Source organism: Ceratotherium simum, chromosome X, assembly GCF_057802395.1.
Source record: "Ceratotherium simum simum isolate JZ-2026a chromosome X, ASM5780239v1, whole genome shotgun sequence".
In the NCBI taxonomy this organism is placed as follows: Eukaryota; Metazoa; Chordata; class Mammalia; order Perissodactyla; family Rhinocerotidae; genus Ceratotherium; species Ceratotherium simum.
In genome coordinates this window covers 67,768,894-67,796,779 of record NC_141940.1, presented here as the reverse complement: position 1 = coordinate 67,796,779, position 27,886 = coordinate 67,768,894, and the positions used below count along the sequence as shown (strand labels likewise).

Here is a 27,886-nt window from a genome sequence, read left to right as displayed (position 1 = left end):
AGCTGCTGTGTCAGGACCTGTGACCCTGATTGCTGGAAAGGGGGAGGTGTCTTCTTACCTAGTTCCACTGCTTCCCAAGGATCCAGTCCACCCATCTTGAGATGTATGGCTGCATGGATCTCTCAGGCATCCTAGTGTTCTGTGTAGGAAATCCTCTGTTGCTTAATGAATGTTTAGTTTTAACCGAGAGAGGAGAGACAAAGGAAACAACTCACTCTGCCACAATGCTGACATCACTCCTTCAATGATTTTTAATAAACTTACCGAGTTATGCAACTATCACCTCAATCCAATTTTAGAACATTTCCATCACTCCAGTAGGATCTCTTGGGCCTGTTTACAGTTAATCCAGAAAGGGGGTTTTAATCTCAGTTGGGCACATGTATTAAAGGGGAAGCAGTGCACATCTGTGGGACAAAGGTATGTCAAGATGGGAACCCCCCTCAAGGGGCATAAAACTATGTGTATCTGAGTTAGTCATTGACATCATGTCATTTCCACTAAGAGTTCCTTTTCATGAGCTTTTCTTTGCTCAAATCTTGGGTGATTGTGTGTTTTAAGAAGGGAGACCATTCACTAATGGGACCTCTTCACCCTTTTATTTTCTAATGTAGCTAGTGCTAAATAATTCTTAGGCAATCAGGAAGCAGTTATGGGCTTGCTGCATGGATAAGAAAGTAGCTAGATGTTCTGGAGATGTTTCTGTTTTCCAGTGTTGTAGAAGAAAAAAGCCATCAGTCATAGCACTGGAGAAGGAAATAGGCAAGGCAAATCTGGAGTCCGAGAAAGAATAGGGATTCCAGCAAATTGGACCCAAGAAGGTACCTAGTAGGTGTCTTCAGCTCTTTGCAACTGTGCCTGATTGCTATTTGTCTACTGCTATGTAGAATTATGACTTTAATCTGCCTGAGTTTTGTATGCCTATATATAGTTAAATTATCTATCAGGATAGACTCTTAGATGTGAAAGGAACTCTAAGTATCATCTATCTTGTCAGATTTATTTATCAATATTTTACACAATTGATGCCGACAGAAGGGAAAAGATTTGCTTAAGGTCACACAACTTGTTAGTAAGAGAAATGGGACTAGAACCTTAGTCTTCTGATACTCAGCCCATCACATCAAATATACAATGCCCTAGAACTAGAAAGAAGCCAGAAACAAGACTCATAAAACAATATCTTAAAGGCAATTAAAAACATCTTGAACTGATTTTTATAATTTCTTTGGGAGGAGATAAACATGTAATATTAAAGGGATAATTATTCCAAATAAATAAACTTACACAAATCCCATTTCAATAATAGTAGATGAATAATTTTTGATGGTATTTAAAAATGTTTCCTATGATAGTTATGCTTTAATAAATGAAATAGTAGGGCCGGCCCTGTGGCTTAGCGGTTGAGTGCTCGCGCTCCACTGCTGGCGGCCCGGGTTCGGATCCGGGCGCGCACTGACACACCGCTTCTCCAGCCATGCTGAGGCCGAGTCCCACATACAGCAACTAGAAGGATGTGCAGCTATGACATACAACTATCTACTGGGGCTTTTGGGGGAAAAAAATAAATAAATAAAAAAAATAAAAAAAAAAAAGAAATAGTAGGTTCTGCATTAGTTTGATGAATGTAGGTATGTGAGACATAGAAGCTGCAAAACATTTATTTTAGCAGATTAAAATGTATTCAGTCCAGTTATCAATCTCAAAGGATATTTTAAATCAAAAGATATTTTCAATAATCTCTAAGAAAGATAAAAATATGAAGGAGACATACTTTGTAGGATGTGGATTCATACTGTACCACAATTTAGTTTTGGTGAAAACTATTTTATATTTTCCATATTTTAAACTATACCTCAAGTTCTAAATTGAACAGCAACCACCTCAGTCAATATTCCATAACATACCACAAATCAGTGCAATACTCAGTGAAAGATAATGTCATTGGACATGCCAAAATTATTAGCTCACATAAAAATTGACACTTTTGTCTAAAATTTATGATTTTCAGTTTTGAAACACAAAGAGAAAACTCTGAAATAGGATATAATGTTTAAACATTTTCAATACAGGTAAGAAACAGTCTTTTGGAATGGAATGGATAATGTCTCCCTTGCAAGATTGCCAAAACAGCTCCTGGAGGATGAATTATGGTAATAAACAAGAGATGCTTCATTTGTAACTAGAAATGGATGTGAACACATAAATTTTCAGAATAAATCATTTTAATAGACCGTGTAAAAATATGAGTCATCATATGTATAATGTTTCATCATTCTGATTAGAGGGGTGATCAACACTGGGTGTGTTTTAAAGAGTTTAGAATGCTAGTATAAAATGGCTCCCCACTTCCCTACTTCTACTCCCAAAGTGCTATAAATTACTATTTTCATACTATCAAAGTAATTATCAGGGCACAAGCCAAACAGCTGAATATGTTACTTTGAAAAAATTACAGTACAGAAGGTTGGTATATGCTTTTTTATTATTTCATATGAATGTAAGTTGACATGTAGAATTGATTTTTCCCACTTTGTTCTAAATAAAATTCCATAATGCTGGTATTCTCTCATACTTCTAAAAAGTTTGCAAAATATTCATTTGAAAAATTAAGGCAGAGAATAGTTTTCATGAGAGGTTTTAGATGGTTGTACATAAAAGTGAAAGTGTTTTTATTGCTAAAATTCACAAATTTAAAATAAAATTATTTCCTAAAAAAATCTCTTCTGCTGTCACATCGATTTTCTTGAAAGTAAGGCAGTTCTTTTGGTATCAGGTAAATGTTTGTAAGGATTTCTACTAAATGAGATTTACTTGTAAGTAAGAATTGAAGTGTATCTAGCAATTTCTATATTTGATGTAATTTATTTTAGAACTTCCTAAAAAAGTAAAAATGCAAAAAAATAGATTAATTGATTAGGAAGTGTTGAATTGCAACAGCACATAGAATGGCAACTAGTGCAAATCCTATCACAAGGATTAGAACAAACGTATCATCACTCATCTCTATCCTGGTCTTTTCATTTTTTTCTTCACTCGGGCTGCTTCTCCCCTTTCCTCCACGGCCTTTGCCAGCCCCTGGCTGTTGCTTATGAGTTGAGAGAAGAGCACTGGGGCTAGATGGTCCCCAGAGCTCTTGTATCCCAGCAGAAGTCTGATATTGGCGTCCAGCACAGACCTTGAAGCGATAATGTGAATTTGGGAGAAAGTTCGAAAAGGAGAATGAAGTGTTCAGTCCTTTGTAAATCTACAGGAAAAGGAGTCAAAGTGAAAATTATATTTTCTTACCAAATAAAATAATATGGTATGGTTTTTGACAACAGAAAATATATGAATGCATCCATTCATTTCATGAATATGTGCACAACAAAAACAGAAGTTTACTCTTACAGTCTCTAATGTCCTGAGGACCCAGTACTGTTTAGGTAATTTTGTTCAATGTAAGAAATAACAAAGACTTATAATTGTTAAACTTTAATTGCATTTGCTTTGGAATGACTTGTGCGTGTGGTCAGCAGAATCTAGAAATGACAAATCATTCAATAGTAATAAGTTAATTAAATGAATAAGCTGATTATTCAAAAATAAGTATTACTTACATGAAACTTCAGGGACCAGATAGGGATTATAGACAATATTTAGTTACTTTAAACATCCTAAAACAATATCTTACTCCTTGACAAGAGCTTAATCCCCAGCAGGATAAAAAACTATAAAATTTTAAAGATTAAATGTGCAAGAATTTACCAGGTCAGTTCCTTTTTCACTGATAAGTTGAAGATTGTAAACAATGGGATCTCCTTTTATTGGCTCCAAAGATTCCCATTTGACCTCGCAAATATTGCTATTCACCTGACGTAATTTAGGTGCTAGAAAAAGAGAATTTCAGTTTAGAGGATTCCATTTGTCCTCGATGGTCTTGAACACATTGAAGTTTCTCATACAATTTTCTATGGTTGTTAAAAGGCTGCCTGTGTAGGCTTAAATCTAAGAAATATATAGTTATAGTTCTTATTGTTAAGCCTTTTGCTACACCATCAGGCATCTTAATAATTATAATAAAAACTTTAAGAACTTAAAACTATCAATTAATAATGCATGTTTCATTTTTCTAGTAAGATCTTATTACAACTTTTATTACTATTGTTTAATCCCAACTGGTATAATCTCTTGCATCATATTTATATGATACATCATACATTTGGAAGCATTTTCACATACATTAATAATTTTATGATCACAGAAACTGTGTAGGGCAGGATGTTTATTTCATGTTATTAATCTCTCTACATTTCAGGAAAACGGGGCTTAAATACATATAAAGAGAACAATGCATTATTGTGGTCTAAGTCGTGTTTAATTCCAATATGTTCCAGTTAGCTTTACACTGAAAACAAAGTATTTCATAATAGTGATTGGACTCCTGTGTGGATGGACTGGAACAACTTTCAAACTGGGAAGGAAAAAATCATCAAAGTTCAAGCTTTCATGACTGCAAATTGGCCTCGTTATATATTATAGACAGCAGTTTATTTTACTGTTCAAAGAAGAGTAAATTCAGAGTTTCAGAAATTACCAAATATGTACTAATTGCCAAATACGATAGTACAAATTTGTACTAAATATGTACCAAATTATAAGTTTACATAGTCTTATTTTTTCAGCTTTAATCAATATAATCACACCTATCAGTTGATGAGTTTTGTGTATTAATCCATTTGAGAAAATATAAAACATAACAAGGAAAGGATATCATGACGAATTTGAAGGAGAACTATGACGAGAATCAGGAGCCTACAATTCTAATTTTGGCTCTGCCATTGGCTCATAGTGTCCTTTAGCTGAGTTACTTACCATTTTGGGGATTTAGTTTCTTCCCCTTAAAAAATGGCAGTGGTGATAGAGTGATTGGCTGGATTGGTTGATCTCAAAGATATTTTTTAAATATTATGATTCTGGGAGTCTCATTAAATTCTACAATGCTCTTTGAATCCATAATTGAGTACTAGTTTCTTTTGGTATTATATTCTTGAATACTTAAAATAAACCTTACTGTGGAGTTTTATATATGAGCTTTTGGAACTCAAATTAATGCAACCTTCATTGTCATGGCTTATAATACTTACCTTTAAGTGTGGCTGGTGGGGTTTTGGTTGTAGTGAAGGTATAGATACCAGACAGTGGTCCCTCACCAGCTTCATTACATGCCTGGATTTTAAATTTGTATTGAGTATATTCACTCAATCTTTGCACTTTGTGAGTCTGACAAGGTCCATTGTAAATGATAGAAAATCTGGGAGTGAGAATTGAGATGGGGGAAGCAATATTATTAATCAACAGTCATACAGGTACAAATAATTCTATATAAATGACTTAGAACTGGTTTTAAAACTTCAATAAGGCCTAAATAAATCAACTTGAAGCCTAATAGGTAAAACACAAAAGAAAAAAAATCAGGCTGTAAATATCATAATAGCAAGGTGTTGGCTTTCATATATCTTTGGTAACTTCTATTCCCTGGTATTAATGTATGTTGTATAAAGAAAGAAGTGTTTTAGAAGAACACAAAAATAGAAAGCTAATGGCCCCGTCGTGTAGTGGTTAAGTGCGCGTGCTCCATTGCTGACGGCCCGGGTTTGGATCCCGGGCATGCACCAATGCACCACTTGTCAGGCCAAGCTGTGGCGGCGTCCCACATAAAGTGGAGGAAGATGCGCACAGATGTTAGCCCAGGGCCAGTCTTCCTCAGCAAAAAGAGGATTGGCATGGATGTTAGCTCAGGGCTGATCTTCCTCACACACACACACACAAATAGAAAGCTAAGTTATCAGTAGAAATTTAAGAAAGCATATCTAACATAATGGGCTGCTTTCACATCTATTAGTTCATTGAAACCACTTTAGATTATAGGATTAATGTAGAAAATTTTAGAACATTCTTGTTATAATACATGTTAAATAGTAAAAATAGTTTACCTGCCAGATCGATCTCCCATTAACAAATTGTAGCTTATAAGGTTGGAAAGTAACCCTTTGCTTGAAGAGTTACCCCATTTCAGTTTGAGGCTCTGGTGTCCACAGACCACACAGTCAAGATGTGGAGGCTCAGGTGGTAGTGGCTTGGTTTTGGCTCTTATTGATTGGCTAAAAGGGCTTAGTCCATAATGATTGATAGCTTGAATTCTGATTCTAGTGGTGAGAAGAAAAAAAACGATTAATTTAGATTTAGAAAAGAAAATAATTTTCTACATTTAAGCTAAACCCCTAGTAACCCTACTTAGGATATTGACCATCATATTATACTAATTATTAGAGACAAATTTTTGAGACAAAAATCTTGAATTTTCATGATCACTACTGACAATTCTTTTTTTTTTTTGTGAGGAAGATCAGCCCTGGGCTAACATCCATGCCCATCTTCCTCTACTTTATATGGGATCCCACCACAGCATGGCTTGACAAGCGGTATGTCAGTCCACGCCCGGGATTCGAACCTGTGAACCCCAGGCTGCCGAAGCAGAGCACGCGAACTTAACCGCTACACCACCGGGCTGGCCCCACTACTGACAATTCTTGATGAGAAGGAGAAAATGGCTGTTAGCAATGCCAAGTTTTTCTAAACAGTGGAACTTTCTTTCAAAGGAAATATTATGTAGACCATATAAAACATACAAATGTAGATTTGCTCAAAGTTTTCAAAAAACTTTCCATCTACCCAGAGTAAGATATAAGCCACTTACTTGTATGTGGTATCAGGCTGTAGATTTTTCAGAAGACATTCTGTTACTCTATCAACAGTCAAAAGTTTTCTGTCTCCATATTCAACGTTATATCCAGTGATTGGAGAGCCATGGCAATCCGGTTCCTCCCACTGAATAGCAATGCAAGATGATGCCAATTTGGCAGGAACTTTGTTTTCAACCTCATGTAGCATTGGTACTACTGCTGGTACAGTTGCTGGTGTGATTACCATACCAGTTCCTCCAAACATTCCAACTCCAACTATATTTACAGCCTGAAAAAGTGTACTCTCTTAGAGATTCATTATTTTTTTGGTGCATAAACCAATTTGTTGCATAAAAACAAAATAAATTTTCTTAAACTCAAGTTCTAACAATATAGTTCTTTTTTAATTTGAGATATAATTGACATATAACATTGTGTAAATTTAAGATGTATAACCTGTTGATTTATATATTGTAATATGAAACAATATAGTTCTAAGATGCTGACATACATGCTGAAATCTTTAGGTTGCATATTTAGGAAGATGAAGAGTCTAAATATGAGAAGGTAAGTGAAGAGTGCTAATATGGACACTTCAGGAAAAATATACCCAAACTGAACTCATCATTTACCCCACTGAACTTTCTTCCTTTTCTTCATCTTGTAGTTTCTGCTGGTGGTAGCCTGAAGTTCACATCCATTCACTAAGTTTCATTGATTTTGTAAAACCTTTTCATTTTGAGATCATTGTAGAGTCACATGTACCCTTTACCTACTTTGCCCCAAAGGTAACATTTTGCATAACTATAGTACAATATTACAATCAGGAAATTGACATTGATAAAATTCATTAGACTATTCAGATTTCACCAGCTTTACATGCACTCATTTGTGTGTGTATTTAGTTCTGTGCAGTTTTATCACTTGTGTAGCTTTATGTGACCACCAACACAGTTAAGATATAGAAGTTCCACTACAAGAATGCCTTGTGCTACCCTTTTATAGCCACAGCAACCTCCCTCCCTCTCCCTTTTTCTAATCTGTGGCAACCAGTAATTTCTTCATCCCTATAATTTTGTCTTTTCAAGAATGTTATATAAATGGAATAATGCAGTATGTAAATTTTTCAGATAGGCTTTTTTTCAGTCAGCATAATCCCCCTGAGATCCATCAAAGTTGTTGTGTGTATCAGTAGTTTGATTCTTTTTATTGCTGAATGGTATGCCATGGTATGGATGTACTACATATTGTTTAACCATTTGCCTGTTGAAGGACACCTTAGCTGCTTCTAGTTTTTGGCTCTTACAAATAAAAGTACTATGAACATCCAGGTACAGGTCTTTATTCTGGACATAAGTTTTCATTTCTTTGGGATAGTGCCCAAGAATGCTGGGCATATAGTAGGTGCATGTTTAGTTTTGTAAGAAACTGCCATAGTCTTTTCGAGAGTGGATTTAATTCCCACTAGAAATGTATGAGTAATCCAGTTTCCCAATCTTTACCAGTATTTAGTGTTATCACTGTTTCTTATTTTAGCCATTCTGATAGGTGTGTCATGGTATCTCACTATGTGTTTCCCTAATGGCTAATGGTGTTGAAGGTCTTTTCATGTGCTTATTTGCCATCTGCATATCCTCTTCTGTGAATTGTCTGTTCACATCTTTCGCCCATTTTCTAACTGAGTTGTTTGGATTTTTAATTGTTGAGTTTGGGGAGTTCCTTTTATATTCTAGATATTAGTTCTTTGTCAGATAAGTGTTTTGTAAAGATTCTTTTTGAGTTTGTAGCTTGTCTTTTCATCCTCTCCACAGGGTCTTATGCAGAGAAAAAGTTTTTAAGTTTGAGAAGGTCAAATTTATCAATTGTTCATTTTATGGCTTGTGATTGTGGTATCTAGATTAAGGACACTTTGCCTAGACTATATCCTGAAGATTTTCTCCTGTGATTTTTTTCTAAAAGTTTTATAGTTTTATGGTTTAATTTTCAGTTTTCTATGACCTATTTTGAGTAATTATTTGTATAACGTGTGAGGTTTAGGTTGATTTTACTTTTTTTTGCCTATAGATATCCAGTTTCTCCAGGGTAATTTGTTAAAAAGGCCATCCTTAACTTATTTGCATCTTGTCAAAAAACAGTTGGGCATATTTGTCTGGGTTTATTTCTGGGTTCTCTCTTTTGTTCAATCAACTTAGGTATCTGACCATACACTAATAAATATACTATTTTGATTACTGTAGTTATATAATAGTATATAGTATACATTAAGTAGAGTCATTTCTTGAACCTTAATTTTTTCTTTCAAGATTGATTTATCTATTCTAGGTCCTGTAACTTTCTATATAAATTTTAGAATGAGATCGCATGTATTGATAAACAATCCTGCTGGGATTTTGATAGGAACTGTATTAAACCTATAAATCAATTTGGGGGAAACTGACATCTTTACTATGTCAAGTCTTTTCAATCTATGAACATGATATGTCTCTCTAGTTACTTAAGTATTTTTGATCAATCAACATTTTGTAATTTTCAGCATACATGTACAGTACATGGTTTGTTGGATTTATACCTAAATATTTCATTTTCTTTGGACTGATCATAAATCGTATTGTGTTTTTTAAAAATTATTTTATCGAGGTCATATTGGCTTATTTTGTGTAAATTTCAGGTGTACGTTATTATGTTTCAGTTTCTGTGTAGACTGCATCGTGTTCACCAACAATAGTCTAGTTTTTATCCCTCACCATACATATGTGTCCCTTTACCCCTTTCACTCTCCCCCCACCCCTTTCCCTCTAGTAACCACTAATCTGTTCTCCTTGTCTATGTGTTGGTTTATTTTCCACATATCAGTGAAATCATATGGTATTTGTCCTTCTCTGTCTGACTTATTTGGCTTAGTATAATACCCTTAAGGTCTATCCATGTTGTTGCAAATGGGACAATTCTGTCTTTTTTATGGCTGAGTACTATTCCATTGTGTATATATACCACATCTTCTTTATCCATTCATCCCTTGATGGGCACTTGGGTTGCTTCCACATCTTGGCTATTGGGAATAACACTGTGATGAACATAGGGATGCATAAATCTCTTTGAGTTGTTGATTTCATGTTCTTTGGCTAAATACCCAGTAGTGGGATAGCTGGATTGTATAGCATTTCTATTTTTAATTTTTTGAGAAATCTCCATATTGTTTTCCATAGTGGCTGCACCAGTTTGCATTCCCACCAGCAGTGTATGAGGGTTCCATTTTCTCCACATCCTCTCCAGCATTTGCTATTTCTTGTCTTGTTAATTATAGCTATTTTGACAGGTGTAAGGTGATATCTCATTGTAGTTTTGATTTGCATTTCCCTAATAATTAGTGGTGATGAACATCTTTTCACGTGCTTGTTGGCCATCTGTATATCTTCTTTGTAAAAATGTCTGTTCATATCATCTGCCCATTTTTGATTGGGTTGTTTGTTTTTTGTTGTTGAGTTGTATGAGTTCTTTATATATTTTGGAAATTAAGCCCTTGTCAGATACATGGTTTGCAAACATTTTCTCTCAGTTGGTGGCTTGTCTTTTCATTTTGTTGATGGTTTCCTTTGCCTTGCAGAAAGTTTTTAGTCTGATGTAATCCAATTTGTTAATTTTTTTCTTCTGTTTCCCATGCCTGAGTAGAGATGGTATTCGAAAAGATGCTGCTAAGACCGATGTCAGAGAGTATCCTGCCTATATTTTCTTCTAGGAGTTTTATGGTTTCATGTCTTACATTCAGGTCTTTAATCCATTTTGAGTTAATTTTTGTGTATGGTATAAGATAATGGTCTACTTTCATTTTATTTTTCTTTTTTTGGGTGAGGAAGATTGGCCTTAAGCTAACATCCATTGCCAATCCTCCTCTTTTTGCTGAGGAAGATTAGCCCTCAGCTAATGTCTGTGCCCATCTTCCTCTATTTTGCATATGGGATGCTGCCACAGCATAGCTTGATGAGCAGTGCATAGGTCTGTGCCTGGGATCTGAACCTGCAAACCCCGGGCCATGGAAGCAGAGCATGCGAACTTAACCACTACGCCACCGGGCCAGCCCCAGCTTTCTTTTTTTTTTTTTGATAATTTTATTTATTTTTTTCCCCCAAAGTCCCAGTAGATAGTTGTATGTCATAGCTGCACATCCCTCTAGTTGCCATATGTGGGATGAGGCTCCAGCACGGCCAGAGAAGCTGTGCGTCGGTGCGCGCCCGGGATCCGAACCTGGGCCACCAGCAGCGGAGCGCGCGCACTTAACTGCTAAGCCACGGGGCTGGCCCCCCAGCTTTCATTCTTTAGCATGTGGCTGTCCAGTTTTCCCAGCACCGTTTATTTGAAGAGATTTTCCTCTTTCCATTGTATGTTCTTGGCTTCTTTGTCAAAAATTAGCTGTCTGTAGATGTGTGAGTTTATTTCAGGGCTCTCAATTCTGTTCCATTGATCTGTGTGATTTTGTGCCAGTACCATGCTGTTTTGATTACTATAGCTTTGTAGTATATTTTGAAATCAGGGAGAGTGATACTTCCAGCTGTGTTCTTTTCTCACAGGATTTTTTGTAGGGTCTTTTGCTGTTCCACATAAATTTTAGGATTTTTTGTTCTATCTCTATGAAAAATATCATTAGAACTTTGATAGGTATTGCATTGAATCTACAGATTTCTTTAGGAAGTATGGATGTTTTAAATATGTTAATTCATCCAATCCATGAGCATGGAATATCTTTCCATTTCTCTGTGTCTTCTTCTATTTCTTCCAACAATGTTTTATAGTTTTCAGTGTACAGGTCTTTCACCTCCTTGGTTAAATTTATTCATAGGTATTTTATTCTTTTTATTGCGATTGTAAATGGGGTTTTATTCTTAATTTCTCATTCTGCTATTTCATTGTTAGTGTATAGAAATGCGGCTGATTTTTGTATTTGATTTTGTATCTTGCAACTTTAATGTATTGGTTTATTATTTCTAAAAGTTTTCTGTGGATTCTTTAGAGTTTTCTATATAAACTTTCATGTCAGTTGAATGTTTTTCATGTCAGTGACAGTTTTGTTTCTTTCTCTCCAATATGGACCCCTTTCATTTCTTTTTCTTGCTTGATTGCTCTGACTCGCACTTCCGATACTATGTTAAATAAGAGTGGTGAACGTGGGCATCCTTGTCTGGTTCTCCTTCTTACAGGGGTAGCTTTCAGTTTTTCACTGTTGAGTATGCTATTAGCTGTGGGTTTGGCATATATGGCCTTTATTATGTTGAGGAACTTTCCTTCTATTCTCGTTTTATTGAATTTTTATCATAAATTGATGCTGTATCTTGTGGAATGCTTTTTCTGTATCTATTGAGATGATCATGTGATTTTTATTCTTCATTTTATTGATGTGGTGTATCATGTTGATTGATTTGCGGATCTTGAACCATTCCTGCATCCCTGGAAAAAAATCCCACTTGATCATGATGTATGATCTGTTTAATGTATGTTGTATTTGATTTGCTAGTATTTTGTTGAAGAGTTTTGCATCTATGTTCATAACTGATATTGGCCTGTAATTTACTTTTTTTGCGTTGTCCTTGTCTGTTTTGGTACCAGGGTAATGTTGGCCTCATAGAATGAGTTAGGAAGCTTCCACTTCTCTTCAATTTATTGGAAGAGTTTGAGAAGGAAAGGTGTTAAGTTTTCTTTGAATGTTTGGTAGAATTCACCGGGGAAGCTGTCTGGTCCTGCACTTTTGTTTTTTGGGAGGTATTTGAGCACCTCTTTGATCTCCTTACTAGTATTGGTCTATTCAGATTCTCTATTTCTTCTTGATTCAGTTTTGGAAGGTTGTATGATTCTAAGAAATTTATCCATTTCTTCTAGATTATCCAATTTGTTGGCATATAGCTTTTCATAGTGTTCTCTTATAATCCTTTGTATTTCTGAGGTCTGTTGTAATTTTTCCTTTCTTTTCTGATTTTATTTATTTTAGCCTACTCTCTTTTTTTCTCGGTGAGTCTCGCTAAAGCTTGTTAATTTTATCTTTTCAAAGAACCAGCTCTTGGTTTCATTGATTTTTTTCTGTTTTTTTTTAGTGTCTATTTCATTTATTTCCACTCTGATTTTTATTATATCTGTCCTTCTACTGATTTTCGACTTTGCTTGTTCTTCTTTTTCTAGTTCCATTGGGTGCACCGTTAGGTTGTTTATTTGAGATTTTTCTCATTTTTTGAGGTAGGCCTGTATTGCTACAAACTTTTCTCTTAGTAATGCTTTTGCAGTATCCCATAAATTGTGGCATGACATTTTCGTTTGTATCCAGGTATTTTTGGATTTCTCCTTTGATTTTTCATTGACCCAATAGTTGTTCAGTAGCATTTTGTTTAATCTCCACATATTTGTGACTTTTCCCGTTTTCTTCTTGCAGTTGATTTCTAGTTTCATACTGTTGGGATCAGAAAAGATGCTTGGTATTATTTCAATCTTCTTAAATTTATTGAGACTTGTTTGTGCCCTAATATGTGATCTATCCTGGGGAATGTTCCATGTGCATTTGAAAGGAATGTCTATTCTGTGGTTTTGGGATGGAATGTTCTGTATATATCTACTAAGTCCATCTGGTCTAATGTGTCATTTAAGGCCAATGTTTCCTTTTTCATCTTCTGTTTGGATGATCTATCCATTGATGTAAGTGGAATGTTAAAGTCCCCTATTGTTATTGTGTTACTATTTCTCCTTTTATGTCTGTTAATAATTGCTTTATATATTTAGGTGCTCCTATGTTGGGTGCATAAATATTTACAAGTGCTATATCCTCTTGTTGGATTGTTCCCTTTATCATTAAGTAGTCCCTTCTTTGTCTCATGTTGTAGTTTTTGTTTTAAAGTCTATTTTGTCTGATATGAGTATTGCTAACCCAGCTTTCTTTTCATTGCCATTTGCAAGGAGTATCTTTCTCTATCCCCTCACTTTCAGTTTGTGAGTCTATTTAGGTCTAAAGTGTGTCTCTTGTATGCAGTATATATATGGGTCTTGTGTTTTATCCATTCATCCACCCTATGTCCTTTGATTGGAGAATTTAGTCCATTGACATTTCAAGTAGCTATTGATAAGTACGTACTTATGGCCATTTTGTTACTTGTTTTCTGTGTGTTTTTGTGGTTCTTCTTTGTTCCTTTCTTCTTCTCTCACTCAAGGGAAGCCTTGTGATTTGATGGCTTTTTTTAGTATTATGTTTGGGTTTCTTTCTCTTTATTTTTTGTGTATTTATTATAAGCTTCTGGTGTGTGATTACCATGAGGTTCATATATAATAACCTGTGTAAATAGCAATCTATATTAAGTTGATGGTCTCTTAAGTTTGACCTTGTACTAAAAGCCCTGCCCTTTTACCCCCCTCCCCCAACGTTTTACGTTTTTGATATCATATTTAACCTCTTTTTTTGTGTGTACTCCTTAACTTCTTATCATGGATATGGATATTTTTTGTACTTTTGCTTTTTGACTCTCATATCAGCTTTATAGGTCGTTGATCCACTACCTTTACTGTATATTTGCCTTTACCAGTGATTTTTTTCTTTGATAATTTTCTTATTCCTATTTGTGGTCTTTTCTTTTCTACTTAAATAAGTCCCTTTAACATTTCTTGTAAGGCTGGTTAATTGGTGATAAACTCCTGTAGTTTTTGATTGTCTGGAAAACTCTTTATCTCTCCTTCCCTTCTGAATGATAACTTTGTCAGGTAGAGTATTCTTGGCTGTAGGTTTTTCCTTTCAGCATTTTGAATATATTGTGCCACTCCTTTCTAGCCTGTGAAGTTTTTGTTGAGAAGTCAGCTGATAGCCTTATGGGGTTTCCTTCCTATGTAACTTGTTGCCTTTCTCTTGCAGCTTTTAGGATTCTCTCTTTATCTTTAATTCTTTTTTTTTTAATTTTTTGTTTATTGCAGTAACATTGGTTTATAACATTGTAAAAATTTCAGGTGTACATCATTATACTTCTATTTCTGCATAGATTACATCATGTCCACTACCAAAATACTAATTACAACCCATCACCACACACATGCACCAAATTATCCCTTTCCCCCTCCTCCCTCCCCCCTTCCCCTCTGGTAACCACCAATCCAATCTCTGTCCCTATGTGTTTGTTTATTGTTGTTATTATCTACTACTTAATAAAGGAAATCATATGGTATTTGACCTTCTCCCTCTGACTTATTTCACTTTGCATAATACCCTCAGTGTCCATCCATGTTGTCACAAATGGCTGGATTTCATTGTTTCTTATGGCTGAGTAGTATTCCATTGTGTATATATACCACATCTTCTTTATCCATTCGTCCCTTGATGGGCACTCAGGTTGCTTCCAAGTCTTGGCTATTGTGAATAAGGCTGCAATGAACACAGGGGTGCATGTACCTTTACAAATTGGTGTTTTCAAGTTCTTTGGATAAATACCCAACAGTGGAATAGCTGGATCATATGGTAGTTCTATCCTTGATTTTTTGAGGAATCTCCATACTGTTTTCCATAGTGGCTGCACCAGTTTGCACTCCCACCAGCAGTGTATGAGAGTTCCCTTTAATTCTTGACATTTTAATTATAATGTGTTTTGGTGTGGGCCTCCTTGTGTTCATCTTGTTTGGTGCTCTCTGTGGTTCCTGCACCTGGATGTCTGTTTTCTTCCTTGGGTTAGGAAAGTTTTCAGCTATTATTTCTTCAAATATGTTCTCTGCCCCTTTGTCTCTCTCTTCTCCTTCTGGGACACCAGAGAATATATATTATATAATATAATAAGGATGTTAGTACACTTGATGTTGTCCCAGAGGTCCCTTAGACTTTGTTCTTTTTAATTCATTTTTCTTTTTTCTGTTCAGCTTGGGTGATTTCCTCTACTCTTTCATCCAGCTTGCTGATCCATTCTTCTGTGTCATCTACTCTACTGTTGATTCCCTCTGGTGAATTTTTCATTTCTGTTATTGTATTCTTCAGCTCTGATTGGTTCTTTTTTATATTTTCCAGTGCCTTGTTGAAATTGTTACTGTATTCCTCTATTCTTATCCCAAGATCTGTTAGCATCCTTATGGTAATTAGTTCTTACTCTTTGTCAGGTAGATTGTTTATCTGTTTCATTTAGTCCTTTTTCTGAAGATTTGTCCTGTTTCCTATTTGGAACATATTCCTTTGTCTTCTCATTTTGCCTACTTTTCTGTGCCTATATCTATGTATTAGGTACATCAGCTACGTCTCCCGTTCTTGGAGATGTGGCCTTATGCAAGAGATGCCTTATGGGGCCCAGCAATGTGCTTCCCTCTAGTCACCAGTTCCAAATGTTCCAGGAGTGGCCCCTGTGTGGGCTCCATGTGCCCTTCTGTTGTGGTGGGGTTGCTCTTGCTGCGGGTGCACAGGTAGGCTAGGCTGGTCCCCAGGCTAGCTGCTTGTAAGGCTCAGCTGCATGTGGCTGCTGTGGTCACTTTATTTACTTTATTGAGTAGGGCAAGCCCCAGCACAGTTGGCTGCAAGGTCTAATAGTACACACTGGCTGCTATTTTGCTGTTAAGTGAATCAGGTCCTCAACATGGCTTGTTCTTAGGCTCAGGTGCTCATAATTGCTGTAGGCCTCCAGCCTGCGAGGCTGTTGTCAGCTCTCTCAGGAGTGCGGCTGGCCCCAGGAGTGGCAGCACACAGTCATTTCAGGCACTGGAAGGCAGGGCAGATCCCCTGTGTAGCTGTTTGAGATGGCCAGTGGCACACGTCTGCTGCAGCCAACACACCCCAATGCCTGCTGGCCCACACACCCCATCAACACAGTCCTGCCCTGGGTGCATGTCCTGCCCCACTGAGGTGTACCCACTTGCCCCACTGTAGAGGTCCCACACTCCCCACCTATGTAGGCCCACTAGTTCCCTGTGGGCTTGCTGGTAGGCAGGGCCAGTCCCTAGGATAGGCTGCTTGCCCTAGCTGTGCTTGATTAAATTGGTGTTCTAGTAGGCAGGGCAAACCCCTGTACTAACAGGCCAGAGGAAGAAATCCAATGGTGTCCAACAGCGTCCATGTCATCATGCCTGCACTAGGTCACAATAATGGCTGCCACCAGTGTCTCAGTCTCTGGGGAACTAGGCCCAGCCACCTCCTGCCTCTTTGAGATGTGCTGAGAGCTTAGCAAGTGAAAGGACTATGCACCTTTCTTTCTGGTGATTTTGTGTTAGTTTCCAGAATGGGTGAATCTGTGCATGGGCCCTTTAAGAGAAGGCTTTTCTTTCTCTGAATTTCACTAGTTTTTCTGGGCATATTCCCCATTGGTTTCAAAAGCCAGCAAAGCCAGGTATTATGGGCACTTGTCTTGGTTGTGCTGAATTCAAAGGCTGGGATGCTTATTGTGGCATAGATCTCCCACTCAGATCCTTCCACTCCTCTGGGAAAAGCTTCATACCTTAAGATTGCTCCTGGCCATGCAGCGCTGTAGTTAGAATGTGTTTTTTTCCTCAGCAGAGGGGTATTTCTGACTCTTCCACCTCTGTCAGCGTTGTCCCTTGTTGTGGGGGTTCTTTTTATCCAGTTTCCTGTTCTCTCTCAGAGGTAATTGTTCCACAGGTAGTTGTAGATTTGTTGTGTCCACGGGAGGAGATGAGTTCAGAGTCCTCCTATGCCACCATTTTTCCAGACATCTCTCTTGATTTCTTTCAACAGTTTTTTTATAGTTTTCGCTGCAAAAGTCTTTCACCTCTTTGGTTAAATTTATTCGTAGGTGTCTTATTCTTTTTGTTGTGATTGTCAATGGGATTGTATTCTTGATTTCTAATTTTCTCAGCTTTTTGAATCTGTTGGTTTATGTTTTCCCCCAAATTGGGAAGTTTTCATTATTTCTTTGCATAATTTTTCATTCCCACTCTTCCTCTTCTCTCCTTCTGGGAGTTTAATGATATGAATATTAGCTCTTTTTAAATTGTCCTATATGTCCCTAAGACTCTGTTCATTTTTTCTTTTTTCTAAATCCTTTCTGGTGTTCAGATTGGGTAAATTCTGTTAATTTGCCCTCAAGTTCACTGACTCTATCTTCTGTTATCTCTACTACTGAGCCCATCTAGTAAGTTTTTTTTTTTGGTTATATTATTTTTCAGTTTCATAATTTCCATTTGGTTCTTTTCTTTTTTTTGTGAGGAAGATCAGCCCTGAGCTAACATCTATGCTAATCCTCCTCTTTTTGCTGAGGAAGACCGGCTCTGAGCTAACATCTATTGCCAATCCTTCTCCTTTTTTTCCCCCCAAAGCCCCAGTAGATAGTTGTATGTCATAATTGCACATCCTTCTAGTTGCTGTATGTGGGATGCGGCCTCAGCATGGCCGGAGAAGTGGTCTGTCAGTGCGCGCCCGGGATCTCAACCCGGGCTGCCAGTAGCAGAGTGCACGCACTTAACGGCTAAGCCATGGGGCCGGCCCTAGCAATTTGGTTCTTTTCTATAACTTCTATTTCTCTGCTGAGATTTTTTTTTCATTTGTTTCAAGATAACTCATAAATGCTTGTTGGAGCATTTTTGATCGCTGCTTAAATCTTTGTCAGATAATTCAAACCTCTGATTTATCACAGAGTCTGTTGATTGTTTTTTGTCATTCAAGTTGTCATTTTTCTGGTTCTTGTTATGACAAATGATTATTTATTCTGGACAGTTTTACTATTATATTATGAGACTCTGAGTCTTAATCTGTTTTTAGTAGGCTGTATCCCTCTAGAGGTATACTGCAAAGGTTGGGTAGGGTGGAAGTTCAGCTCTTGTCTAGGCCCCTTTGATACCTATCTAGGAAGAGTAAGGCAACTATTGCACTGCATCACTGTTTCTGAGTGTGAGTTTAAGCTCAGCTCCCCACTGGGCCCTGCTGATACCATGGAGGGTGGAAGTGGAGGACCAACTAACACCTCTTGTGTTCCTGCAAGGTGAGGGTAGAAGATCAGTTCCCAGCTGGGTCTTAATGACACAAGCAGAAGGGAGTGAGGGGAGTGGCATGCCAAGTAGGATAGCCTCTCACCACCTAGATCTGCCTCCTTGATGCTGAGTAGAGATGGAGGCTGAGCCCTCCACTGGACACTACTGATAGCAGGTGAAGGGGCGACCTGAATGATGATTAGCCCTGCTTCCCATATCCTCTTTCAGTCTCAGTGCTGGTATGTGGAAATGTAGGTTCAGCTTCTCACTAGGTCTTGCTGACACAGGAATAGGAGGAATGTGGAGTGCTATCTAGCCTGAATCACACCACCTTGTTCTGTTTTTCTGTTCAGCAACACCAGTCTGTTGCTGCTAGATGGGCATGGAAGCTCAGATTGCCAACACTATCCCTGCAACAGAAGTAGAGTGCTCCTGCCTGCTTCCCTCAGAGAGGTATAGAAGATCATAAGTTCCCCACTTGGCCATACAGACACCCGTCAGCAGGGGAATGGAAGCAAAGCACTGCCTGCTTCTGCCAGGCAGGGGATGGAAGATTAACTCCCTGCTTGGCCCAGTCAAAACTGAAATCACTGGGTAGGGAAAGTGGAGCATGTTGCTTGCTTCTGGGGTGAGTTGGATGGTCATATTCCCACTTGGCCTGTTGAAACTTCAGGGTGAGGAAGGGCAGGATATGTGTGATTTTTCCATTGATGTTTGGCTAAAGTATTACCTAAAAAATTTTCTGTTGTTAGGCTACCATTTTCCCAGTCATTTTGCTGGGGGTGGGGGAACAGGCTTTTCTTTAAGGTTTTTTTCTGTCTGTCCCTGTTGGCAGTTTTGAGTTGGAGGCTTCTCCCACACCCTTTTTGGGATATATCGGAGGTGATAATAAAACCCAGGGGGCTCACCACTGTATTGTTCCTCAAGTTGCGAGGTCCTTCACAACTTGGAAAGATATTTTTCTTTCTTTCCACCAGTCAGAGTCCTCCTATGCTTCTTTGTTGTGTTATGTTCAGGGTTTTTAGTTGTAAGAGGGAGGACCTGGGTGGTATGGGAATACCCTGTCTTGGCAGGAACAGATTCCATTGATTTTTACCTCTCTAATATCTTTCAAATCCATTAATGTCTCAGCATTCACACTGTAGCAGACTTAAAGGTTCATAAACTCACCTATCCTTTGGACTATTGCAGTAGCCTTCTAACTAATAAATACATATTGTGAGAGCATTTTTCTAATACAAAAAATAGGGACACCCAAATAATATGATGAATCTTTTTTAAAAAACAACTTCCAGTTATAAAAGGCAATCTGAGAGATGTACCTTAGATGCCCAGCATTAGGGCTCCTAGGATTTGATGGCTTAACTTTATGGAGACAACATATCAGGTTATTCTAAATTTGGAATGTCTCCGAAAACCTTAAAGTTATGAGTCTTATAATTCTAGTAGTTCAGAAGAGGAAGACATGACTTCCAGCTAAAGTTTTCAAGGAAGCATTCATGCAAAGCTTGGTTTTATGGGACAAGATAGGCAGAGAACATAGTATGAACAAATGTACGAGACATACTTGTGGGTGGTGGGTAGAGTTGTTTGTTTGAAATAGTTTATGCAGTTTTTACTAATTGATGATAATTATTACTTTGGGTGCTTTTTAAATATACAGACTAGCAAGTCTTTGGATAGAAATTTTGATTCAATAGGTCTGAGTGGAGGTGCAGGAATCAGTGTTTTATCAGACGAGATTGGGCGTGTTCAGTGTGGTATGGCTGTAGACCAGGAATCGGTGTTTTAAACAAGCATTTTAGGTGGTTCTTAAGTTCAGGGAGATTTGGGAAAGAACTGTAGAGAATATAATGACAGATCAAGTTGGAATAGAAAGTAGGTGCCAGATTATGTGGGGCTTTAAATGGCAGATGAAGGAGCTCAGAATGTTCTTGGTAAATATGAGGAAAATTTAAGATTTGGAAGTCTGTGACTCCCTTCTGGTCTCCACACCGGAAATGATGCTAATATTATGAATGTAGATAGCGTGGGTTAATAACCACTGTCTTGTTTACATTGGAAGAACTGTTAAGATTACCTGAACTCTGCAAAAATATGTAGTTGCAGGAACGAGACCTTTAACTTCATAGTTCAGACAAGGGCCAGTGTAAATCAAGTGCATTGATTCTTCAATTTGTCCCCACTCTAGTCTGTAATCAGTGATTTCAGCACCATTACATACAGGAATCTGAAAGATGCAACAAACATGGAAATTGAGTTCTTTCTATAAATGGTCACTATACTAGATACTAGAGAGTTAGAACATCATCCTTTCAGTGGCAAAGCTTATAATCTATTAAATGATATGAGATATAGATACATGTAAAAATATAATTAAATATAGGGCAGAACACTAACATTAAAAGGCTCAAATAAAATAAGAGAAAGGATTGGCTAATCTCACATATTTGATGAATTCTTATTTTTAATTTATTAAAACTATTTTCAATTGTGTTACTTAAAGACCAAACTTAGATATATTAATGTGGCTTAATATTACTATTGATTAGTGGAATCAAATACAAACCCCAGTACTCTCTGGCTTTTGTGCAGTGATGTAATCACACCCATCATGTATTATTATCAGACTAAAGCTTTTGTGTCAATGCTAAAAATCCTCTGTTAGAGTCTGAGAAAAAGGGAAGAAAAATTTGAGGGTACTTAGGTGGCTTAATAACTAGGCCGATTATTATTTTTTGAGTTTGATTAGTTTGAATGAAACGATATTCACATGGACGTAAAATTGGGTTCTTTTAAGCTTCATTACCTCATAGTCACATTTCTTATGTGTCATGCTGTAGAGTTACATGCAAACAAAAACTACCAGAGATATCCCAATGAAGCTTTTTAAAAATTACTAAGTTTATACGTTGCTTTAATTTTATTATCTCTTTGTTTTGGGTTTAAAAATTCAATTAGCTACCTATTAACAGTCTATTTGGTTTTCCAAATTTATTATCCTCCATAAACATAGGATCTGGAAAACAGGATTATCATAGCCTTGGACCTCCTAATGGCACTAGTATCAGGTCCTAGGTGTGTTCTAGAATCATGGTGCAAGATTTGTGAAACCGTAATCTAAACTCTAACTCTGTAGGGAGTTCTAGCCCTCCCATAAAATTTATAAACCAACTACTCTGTTTTTATATCACCAAAATTAATAAAAATAAATTGACAACATACTCCCCAACTAACAGCAACACAGGTTGGACCCTTGCAGGTTAGCACAGGTGTACCACATTGAGAAGGAGGGCTTGGGACTGTCACAGTTTCACACTTCATTGAATGAGATCCAAACTACAAATAAACATAAACAAACAAATAAGCAAACACATAAATGATTGTGCAGGCGTGGGTCATAGTCACTCCCCACCTTGACAGGAAGTAGAAGCATATATTCATCCAAAGTGAAATGAAATACAAATGGGTCAACTGAACAATATAACTTCCCCAGCCTTATTTTCTGCTTTTAACCAGAAACTGTGACTTCTTCGGGAATTAATTTACTCACTATGCAGCTTGCTTCAGAGCCAGCGTGCCCTTGTGTGTCGTCTTGGTTACCTTTTGCCTTTTTGACACATGCAAGTGCTTCAGAGTTTCCATTAGCAGGATCGTCTATAATAATATACAAAATAGTAGATAACAACAACAATAAACAAACACATAGAGACAGAGATTGGATTGGTGGTTACCAGAGGGGAAGCAGGGAGGGAGGAGGGGGAAAGGGATAATTCGGCACAGGTGCGTGGTGATGGGTTGTAATTAGTATTTGGGTGGTGAACATGATGTAATCTATGCAGAAACAGAAGTATAATGATGTACACCTGAAATTTATACAATGTTACAAACCAATGTTACTGCAATAAACAAAAAAATTAAAAAAAAACTTTATCCGAAAAAAAAAATACTGCATGAAGCATAGAATTGTCATAAGTAACAAATAACAAGATGTGCAAAGCTATTAGAACATATTACCCTGAATGCAAAAATAAAGATTTTGAAAAAAAAATACAAAATAAAATTAAAAAATTTGCCAGTAATTTTAAGTGTGTTTAAAATAATATAAAATAATTTAAGAAGACTCTATGTTAAAACACTAAAAAAAGTAACAGAAAACTCAAATTATATTAATTTGTGTCAACTAACTTTTTAATTTAATTTCCAGACATTTAAAAAATTTGTGATTTCAACTAAGTAAGAAACAATTTTCTAAACATTATTTTATTTTGTAGTAAAAGAAAACCATTTGCTCCACTTTAATAACATTAAATATATAAAAATCAGAGGTTACAAAACAAGAAATTTAGGTGCAGTCATTCCAATCACACAAGAAGTCTCACCACATTGTATATTGGTTTCCTTGGACTTCGCTTTACCATTCAAGGGTGGAGGAGAGCAAGATGCAGGAGAAAGAGGAGGTGTTTGAATAGTCAATATATCTGAAGGCTAAGAGAAATACAAAATACCTTATGACTATACTGAATTCAAGTTCAGTTTTGTAAAACATTTACAGGCATACCTCGTTTTATTGCACTTTGCTTTATTTTGGTTCACAGATATAGCTTTTTTTTTTTTTTTTTTTGCTGAGGAAGATTCACCCTGAGCTAACATCTGTTGCTAATCTTCTTCTATTTTGCATGTGGGTCACTGCCATAGCACTGTTGCCGATGAGCGGTGTAGGTCCGCGCCTGGGAACCGAACCCAGGCCACTGAAGCAGAGGGTGCTGAACTCACTAGGCCACAGTGCCAGACCCAGATATAGCATTTTTTACAAATTGAAGTTTTGTGGCAACCCTGAGTCAAGCAATTCTATTGGTGCCATTTTTCCAACAGCATTTGCTCACTTAATGTCTCTGTGTTACATTTTGGTAATTCTTGCAATATTTCAAACTTTTTCATTGTTATTGTTATGATGATCTGGGATCAGTGATCTTTTATGTTACTATTGTACTTGTTTTGGGGTGCCACAAACTGCACCCATATAAGATGGTGAACTTAATCGATAAATGCTGTGTGTGTTCTGACTGCTCTACTGACTGGCCGTTTCCCTGTCTCTCTCTTCCTCTCCCCAGGCCTCTCCATTCCCTGAGACACAACAATATTGAAATTAGGCCAATTAATGACCCAATAATGGCCTCTAAGTGTTCAAGTGAAAGGAAGGGTCACATGTCTCTCACTTTAAATCAAAAGCTACAAACGATTAAACTTAGCGAGGAAGGAATGTTGAAAGTCAACATAGGACAAAGGCTAGGCCTCTTGCACCAAACAGTTAGCCAAGTTGTGAATGCAAAGGAAAAGTTCTTGAAGGAAATTAAAAGTGCTACTCCAGTGAACACATGAATGATAAGAAAGCAAAACAGCCTTATTGCCGATATGAAGAAAGTTTTAGTGGTCTGAAAAGAAGGTCAAACCAGTCACAACATTCCGTTAAGCCAAAGCCTAATCCAGAGAAGGTCCTAACTTTCCTCAATTCTATGAAGGCTGAGAGAGGTGAGGAGGCTGCAGAAGAAAAGTTTGAAGCTAGCAGAGGTTGGTTCATGAGGTTTAAGAAAAGAAGCCGTCTTCATAACATAAAAGTACAAGGTGAAGCAGCAAGTGCTGATGTAGAAGCTGCAGCAAGTTTCCAGAAGATCTAGCTAAGATAACTAATGAAAGTGGCTACACTAAACAACAGATTGTCAATGTAGATGAAACAGCCTTACATTGGAAGAAGATGCCATCTAGGATTTTCATAGCTCTTCATAGAGGAGAAGTCAATGCCTGGCTTCAAAGCTTCAAAGGGCAGGCGGAATCTCTTGTTAGGGGCGAATGCTGCAGGTGACTTTAAATTGAAGCGATTGCTCATTTATCATTCTGAAAATCTTAGGACCCTTAAGAGTTATGCTAAATCTACTCTGCCTGTGCTCTATAAATAAAACAACAGAGCCTTGATGACAGCACATCTATTTACAACATGGTTTACTGAATATGTTAAGCCCACTGTTGAGACGTATTGCTCGGAAAAAAAGATTCCTTTCAAAATACTACTGCTCGTTGACAATGCACCTGGTCATCCAAGAGCTCTGATGGAGATATCAACAAGATCAATGTTGTTTTCATGTCTGGTAACACAACATCCGTTCTGCAGCCCATGGATCAAGGAGTAATTTCGACTTTCAAGTATTATTATTTAAGACATACATTTTGTAAGGTTATAGTTGCTATAGATAGTGATTCCTCTGATAGATCTGGGAAAAGTAAATTGAAAACCTTCTGGAAATGATTCACCATTCTAGATGCCATTAAGAACATTCGTGCTTTATAAAGCATCCCAATTCCATATAAAACCAAGTAAACAGTGATATGATGAATGCTGTTTGGAGTAAGTCTCAAAGGATTTGGCTTGGTTGTTCTAATAATATAATATAAAGCCATAAATCGAGACATTATGGCAGTGTAAGAGGATTCCTTTGTCTCTCCTCTTTAATCTACAGCAAGTGAAACATCCATAACCCAACAAAGGTTACAGTGCACAACACAGCAGGATTCTGGAAAGATCCACACGTTGGTACATACAAAGGTGGGTGAATAGGAGCACACAGAAGAGGCTAAATTGGGGAACAGGAGAAGCAGAGCCCAGGATCCTTGATCACTGGCCACAGGGGCTGAGGCAGCTTCTCCCAGCCCCAGAGAACTCAGTGGGTAGCAGCAGAGCTGCGCATGTGACTCCAGCCAGCCAGCCAGCCACAGTGGCACCTATGGCCACAAGAAGCAGAGCATCAGTAGAGGTGGAGCCCTGCAATCCTGGGCCACCTGGCTGTGGCTTGGAGCCTAATAGCTGCAGTGGAGGTCCACAAAGGACTCCTATATCCCAACCACCATGGTGCCAGTGACCGCAAGGTAGCTGGCAACAGCTGAGATGGTGCCCCACACACCAGGCTCCCTCCCTACCCTCCCCCTTCCCCAACCATGGTGGCAGAGTTTCCAACTCAGGTGATCCTGGATGTGGCTGAGGCGTCAGTCATCCCTTTGCCCTAGATGGCAAAGCCAGTGACTTCAGCAACACCAGCAACAGCAAGGCATCAGTGACCCCCCAGAAGCGCAGGTTGCAACAAAGAGAGTACCAGCAAAACCCCAAATAGAGGTGTTAGAGGGTGGAACATGTAGATCTTCAAATATAGCCAGATGCAGTTCAGGTAAGAGAAACCAAAAACTAGTGCTATAGTGCGACCTACTGAAAAACAAAAGAAGGCTTCTAATCTCTAAGCAGTTGAAAAGTTTGAATCAAAACAAAGATATACCTAAATTAAAAAAACATGTTTGCTACAACAAATGCACCAGCAGAGGAATAACTCAGCAAACATCACAAAAAGCCTCAGTACCATGGCATTACAAAAAGAAAACAATTCTCCAGAAACCAAAGATAAAGTCATGGGAGATTGTGATCTAACTGGTAAAGAATTCAAAATAGCTGTCATGAAGAAATTCAATGAGCTACAAGAAAACTCAGACAGGCAGTTCATTGAGCTCAGGAATAAAATCAATGAACAGAAGGAATACTTCACTAAACAGATTGAAACTATAAAAAAAAGAAACCAAAGAGAAATTCTGGAGATGAAGAACTCAATAAATGAGATGAGAAATGCATTAGAAAACATCAGAAATAGAGAAGATCATATGAAAGAGAGAATTAGTGAGCTTGAAGCACAAACCTAGAAATGATGCAGGTAGAAGAAGAAAGGGAAATAAGACTTAAAAAAATGTAGACATTCTAGAGAATTATCCAACTGTATTAGGAAGGGCAACATAAGGGTAATGGGTATCCCAGAAGGAGAAGAGAGAGAGAAGGGCAGAAAGCTTATTTCAAGAAATAATATCTGAGAACTTCCCAAACCTGGAGAAGGAACTGGGTATACAAATCCACGAAGCAAATAGAACACCCAATTATCTCAATACAAAAAGACCTTCTCCAAGACACATGATAATAAAACTGTCAAAAATCAGGGAGAAAAAGAAAACAACCTACAAAGGAATATCCATCAGGCTATCAGCAGATTTCTCAGTAGAAACCCTACAGGCCAGGAGAGAGTGGAATGATATATTCAAAATATTGAAAGATAAAAACAGTCAGCCAAGGATACTCTATCCAGCAAGTTATCTTTCAAATATGGAGAAATAAAGGCCTTCCCAGACAGACAAAAGCTGAGGGAGTTCGTCACCGCTAAACCTGCCTTACAAGAAATGTTGAAAGGAGCTGTCCAACCTGAAACAAAAAGGCAAGGGTATACAAAGCTGAGCTGGGGGATAAATAGATAAACAGAATCAGAAAATTGCAAATCTGTATCAGAATGTAATAGTATACACTTAATTATTAACATTTAGGTTAAAGGCAAGGGAAGCATTAAAAATAACTATAACCACTTCAATTTGGTAACAAACTCGCAATACAAAAAGAGATAATTTGTGATAGCAAAAGCATAGAAGGGGAAGAGGAAAAGGACTGAACCTGCATAGGCAAATGAAGATAAGGTGCTATCAGCAGAAAAAGGACTATCTCATCTACGAGAACTTTTATACAAACCATCTGGTAACCACAAAACAAAAATTCAGAGCAGCGTCAATGTTACCTCAATAAAAAAAAAAAAACCTACACACGCGCGCGTGCACACACACGCACACAGAACACTTGTGATGCATGGGAAGAGGTCAAAATATCAACATTAACAGGAGTTTGGAGGAAGTTGATTCCAACCCTCCTGGATGATTTTGAGAGGTTCAAGACTTCAGTGGAGGAAGTAACTGCCAATGTGGTGGAAATAGCAAGAGAACTAGAATTAGAAGTGGAGCCTGAAGATGTGACTGAATTGCTGTAATCTCGTGATAAAACTTTAACAGATGAAGAATTGCTTCTCATGGATGAGCAAAGAAAGTGGTTTCTTGAGATAGAGTGTACTCCTGGTGATGATGCTGTGAAGATTGTTGAAATGACAACAAAGGATTAGAATATTACATAAACTTAGTTGATAAAGCAATGGCAGGGTTTGAGAGGACTGACTCCAGTTTTGAAAGAAGTTCTACTGTGGGTAAAATGTTATCAAATAGCATTGCATGCTACAGAGACATCATTCTTGAAAGGAAGAGTCAATCAATGTGGCCAACTTCATTGTCTTATTTTAAGAAACTTCCACAACCACCACCTGATCAGTTAGCAGCCATCAACACTGAGGGAAGAC

At 37.5% G+C, this 27,886-nt stretch overlaps 1 protein-coding gene across 1 annotated transcript in view; it reads right to left on the bottom strand.

The window, feature by feature from the left end:
- Positions 1-2,475: 2,475 nt before the first annotated feature.
- Positions 2,476-27,886, bottom strand: part of LOC101388123 (fibronectin type III domain containing protein 3C1-like) — a 49,486-nt gene continuing 24,075 nt past the window's right edge. Inside the window, exons 19-27 of the mRNA XM_087427592.1 lie at positions 23,015-23,120; positions 22,186-22,289; positions 21,858-21,971; positions 20,713-20,862; positions 6,740-7,014; positions 5,976-6,188; positions 5,127-5,293; positions 3,748-3,869; positions 2,476-3,247 (exon numbers count right to left, since the gene is read on the bottom strand). Of these exons, the coding sequence (XP_087283718.1) occupies positions 2,909-3,247; positions 3,748-3,869; positions 5,127-5,293; positions 5,976-6,188; positions 6,740-7,014; positions 20,713-20,862; positions 21,858-21,971; positions 22,186-22,289; positions 23,015-23,120 (1,590 nt within the window). The 3' untranslated portion in view covers positions 2,476-2,908. The remainder of the gene's footprint in view (positions 3,248-3,747; positions 3,870-5,126; positions 5,294-5,975; positions 6,189-6,739; positions 7,015-20,712; positions 20,863-21,857; positions 21,972-22,185; positions 22,290-23,014; positions 23,121-27,886) is intronic.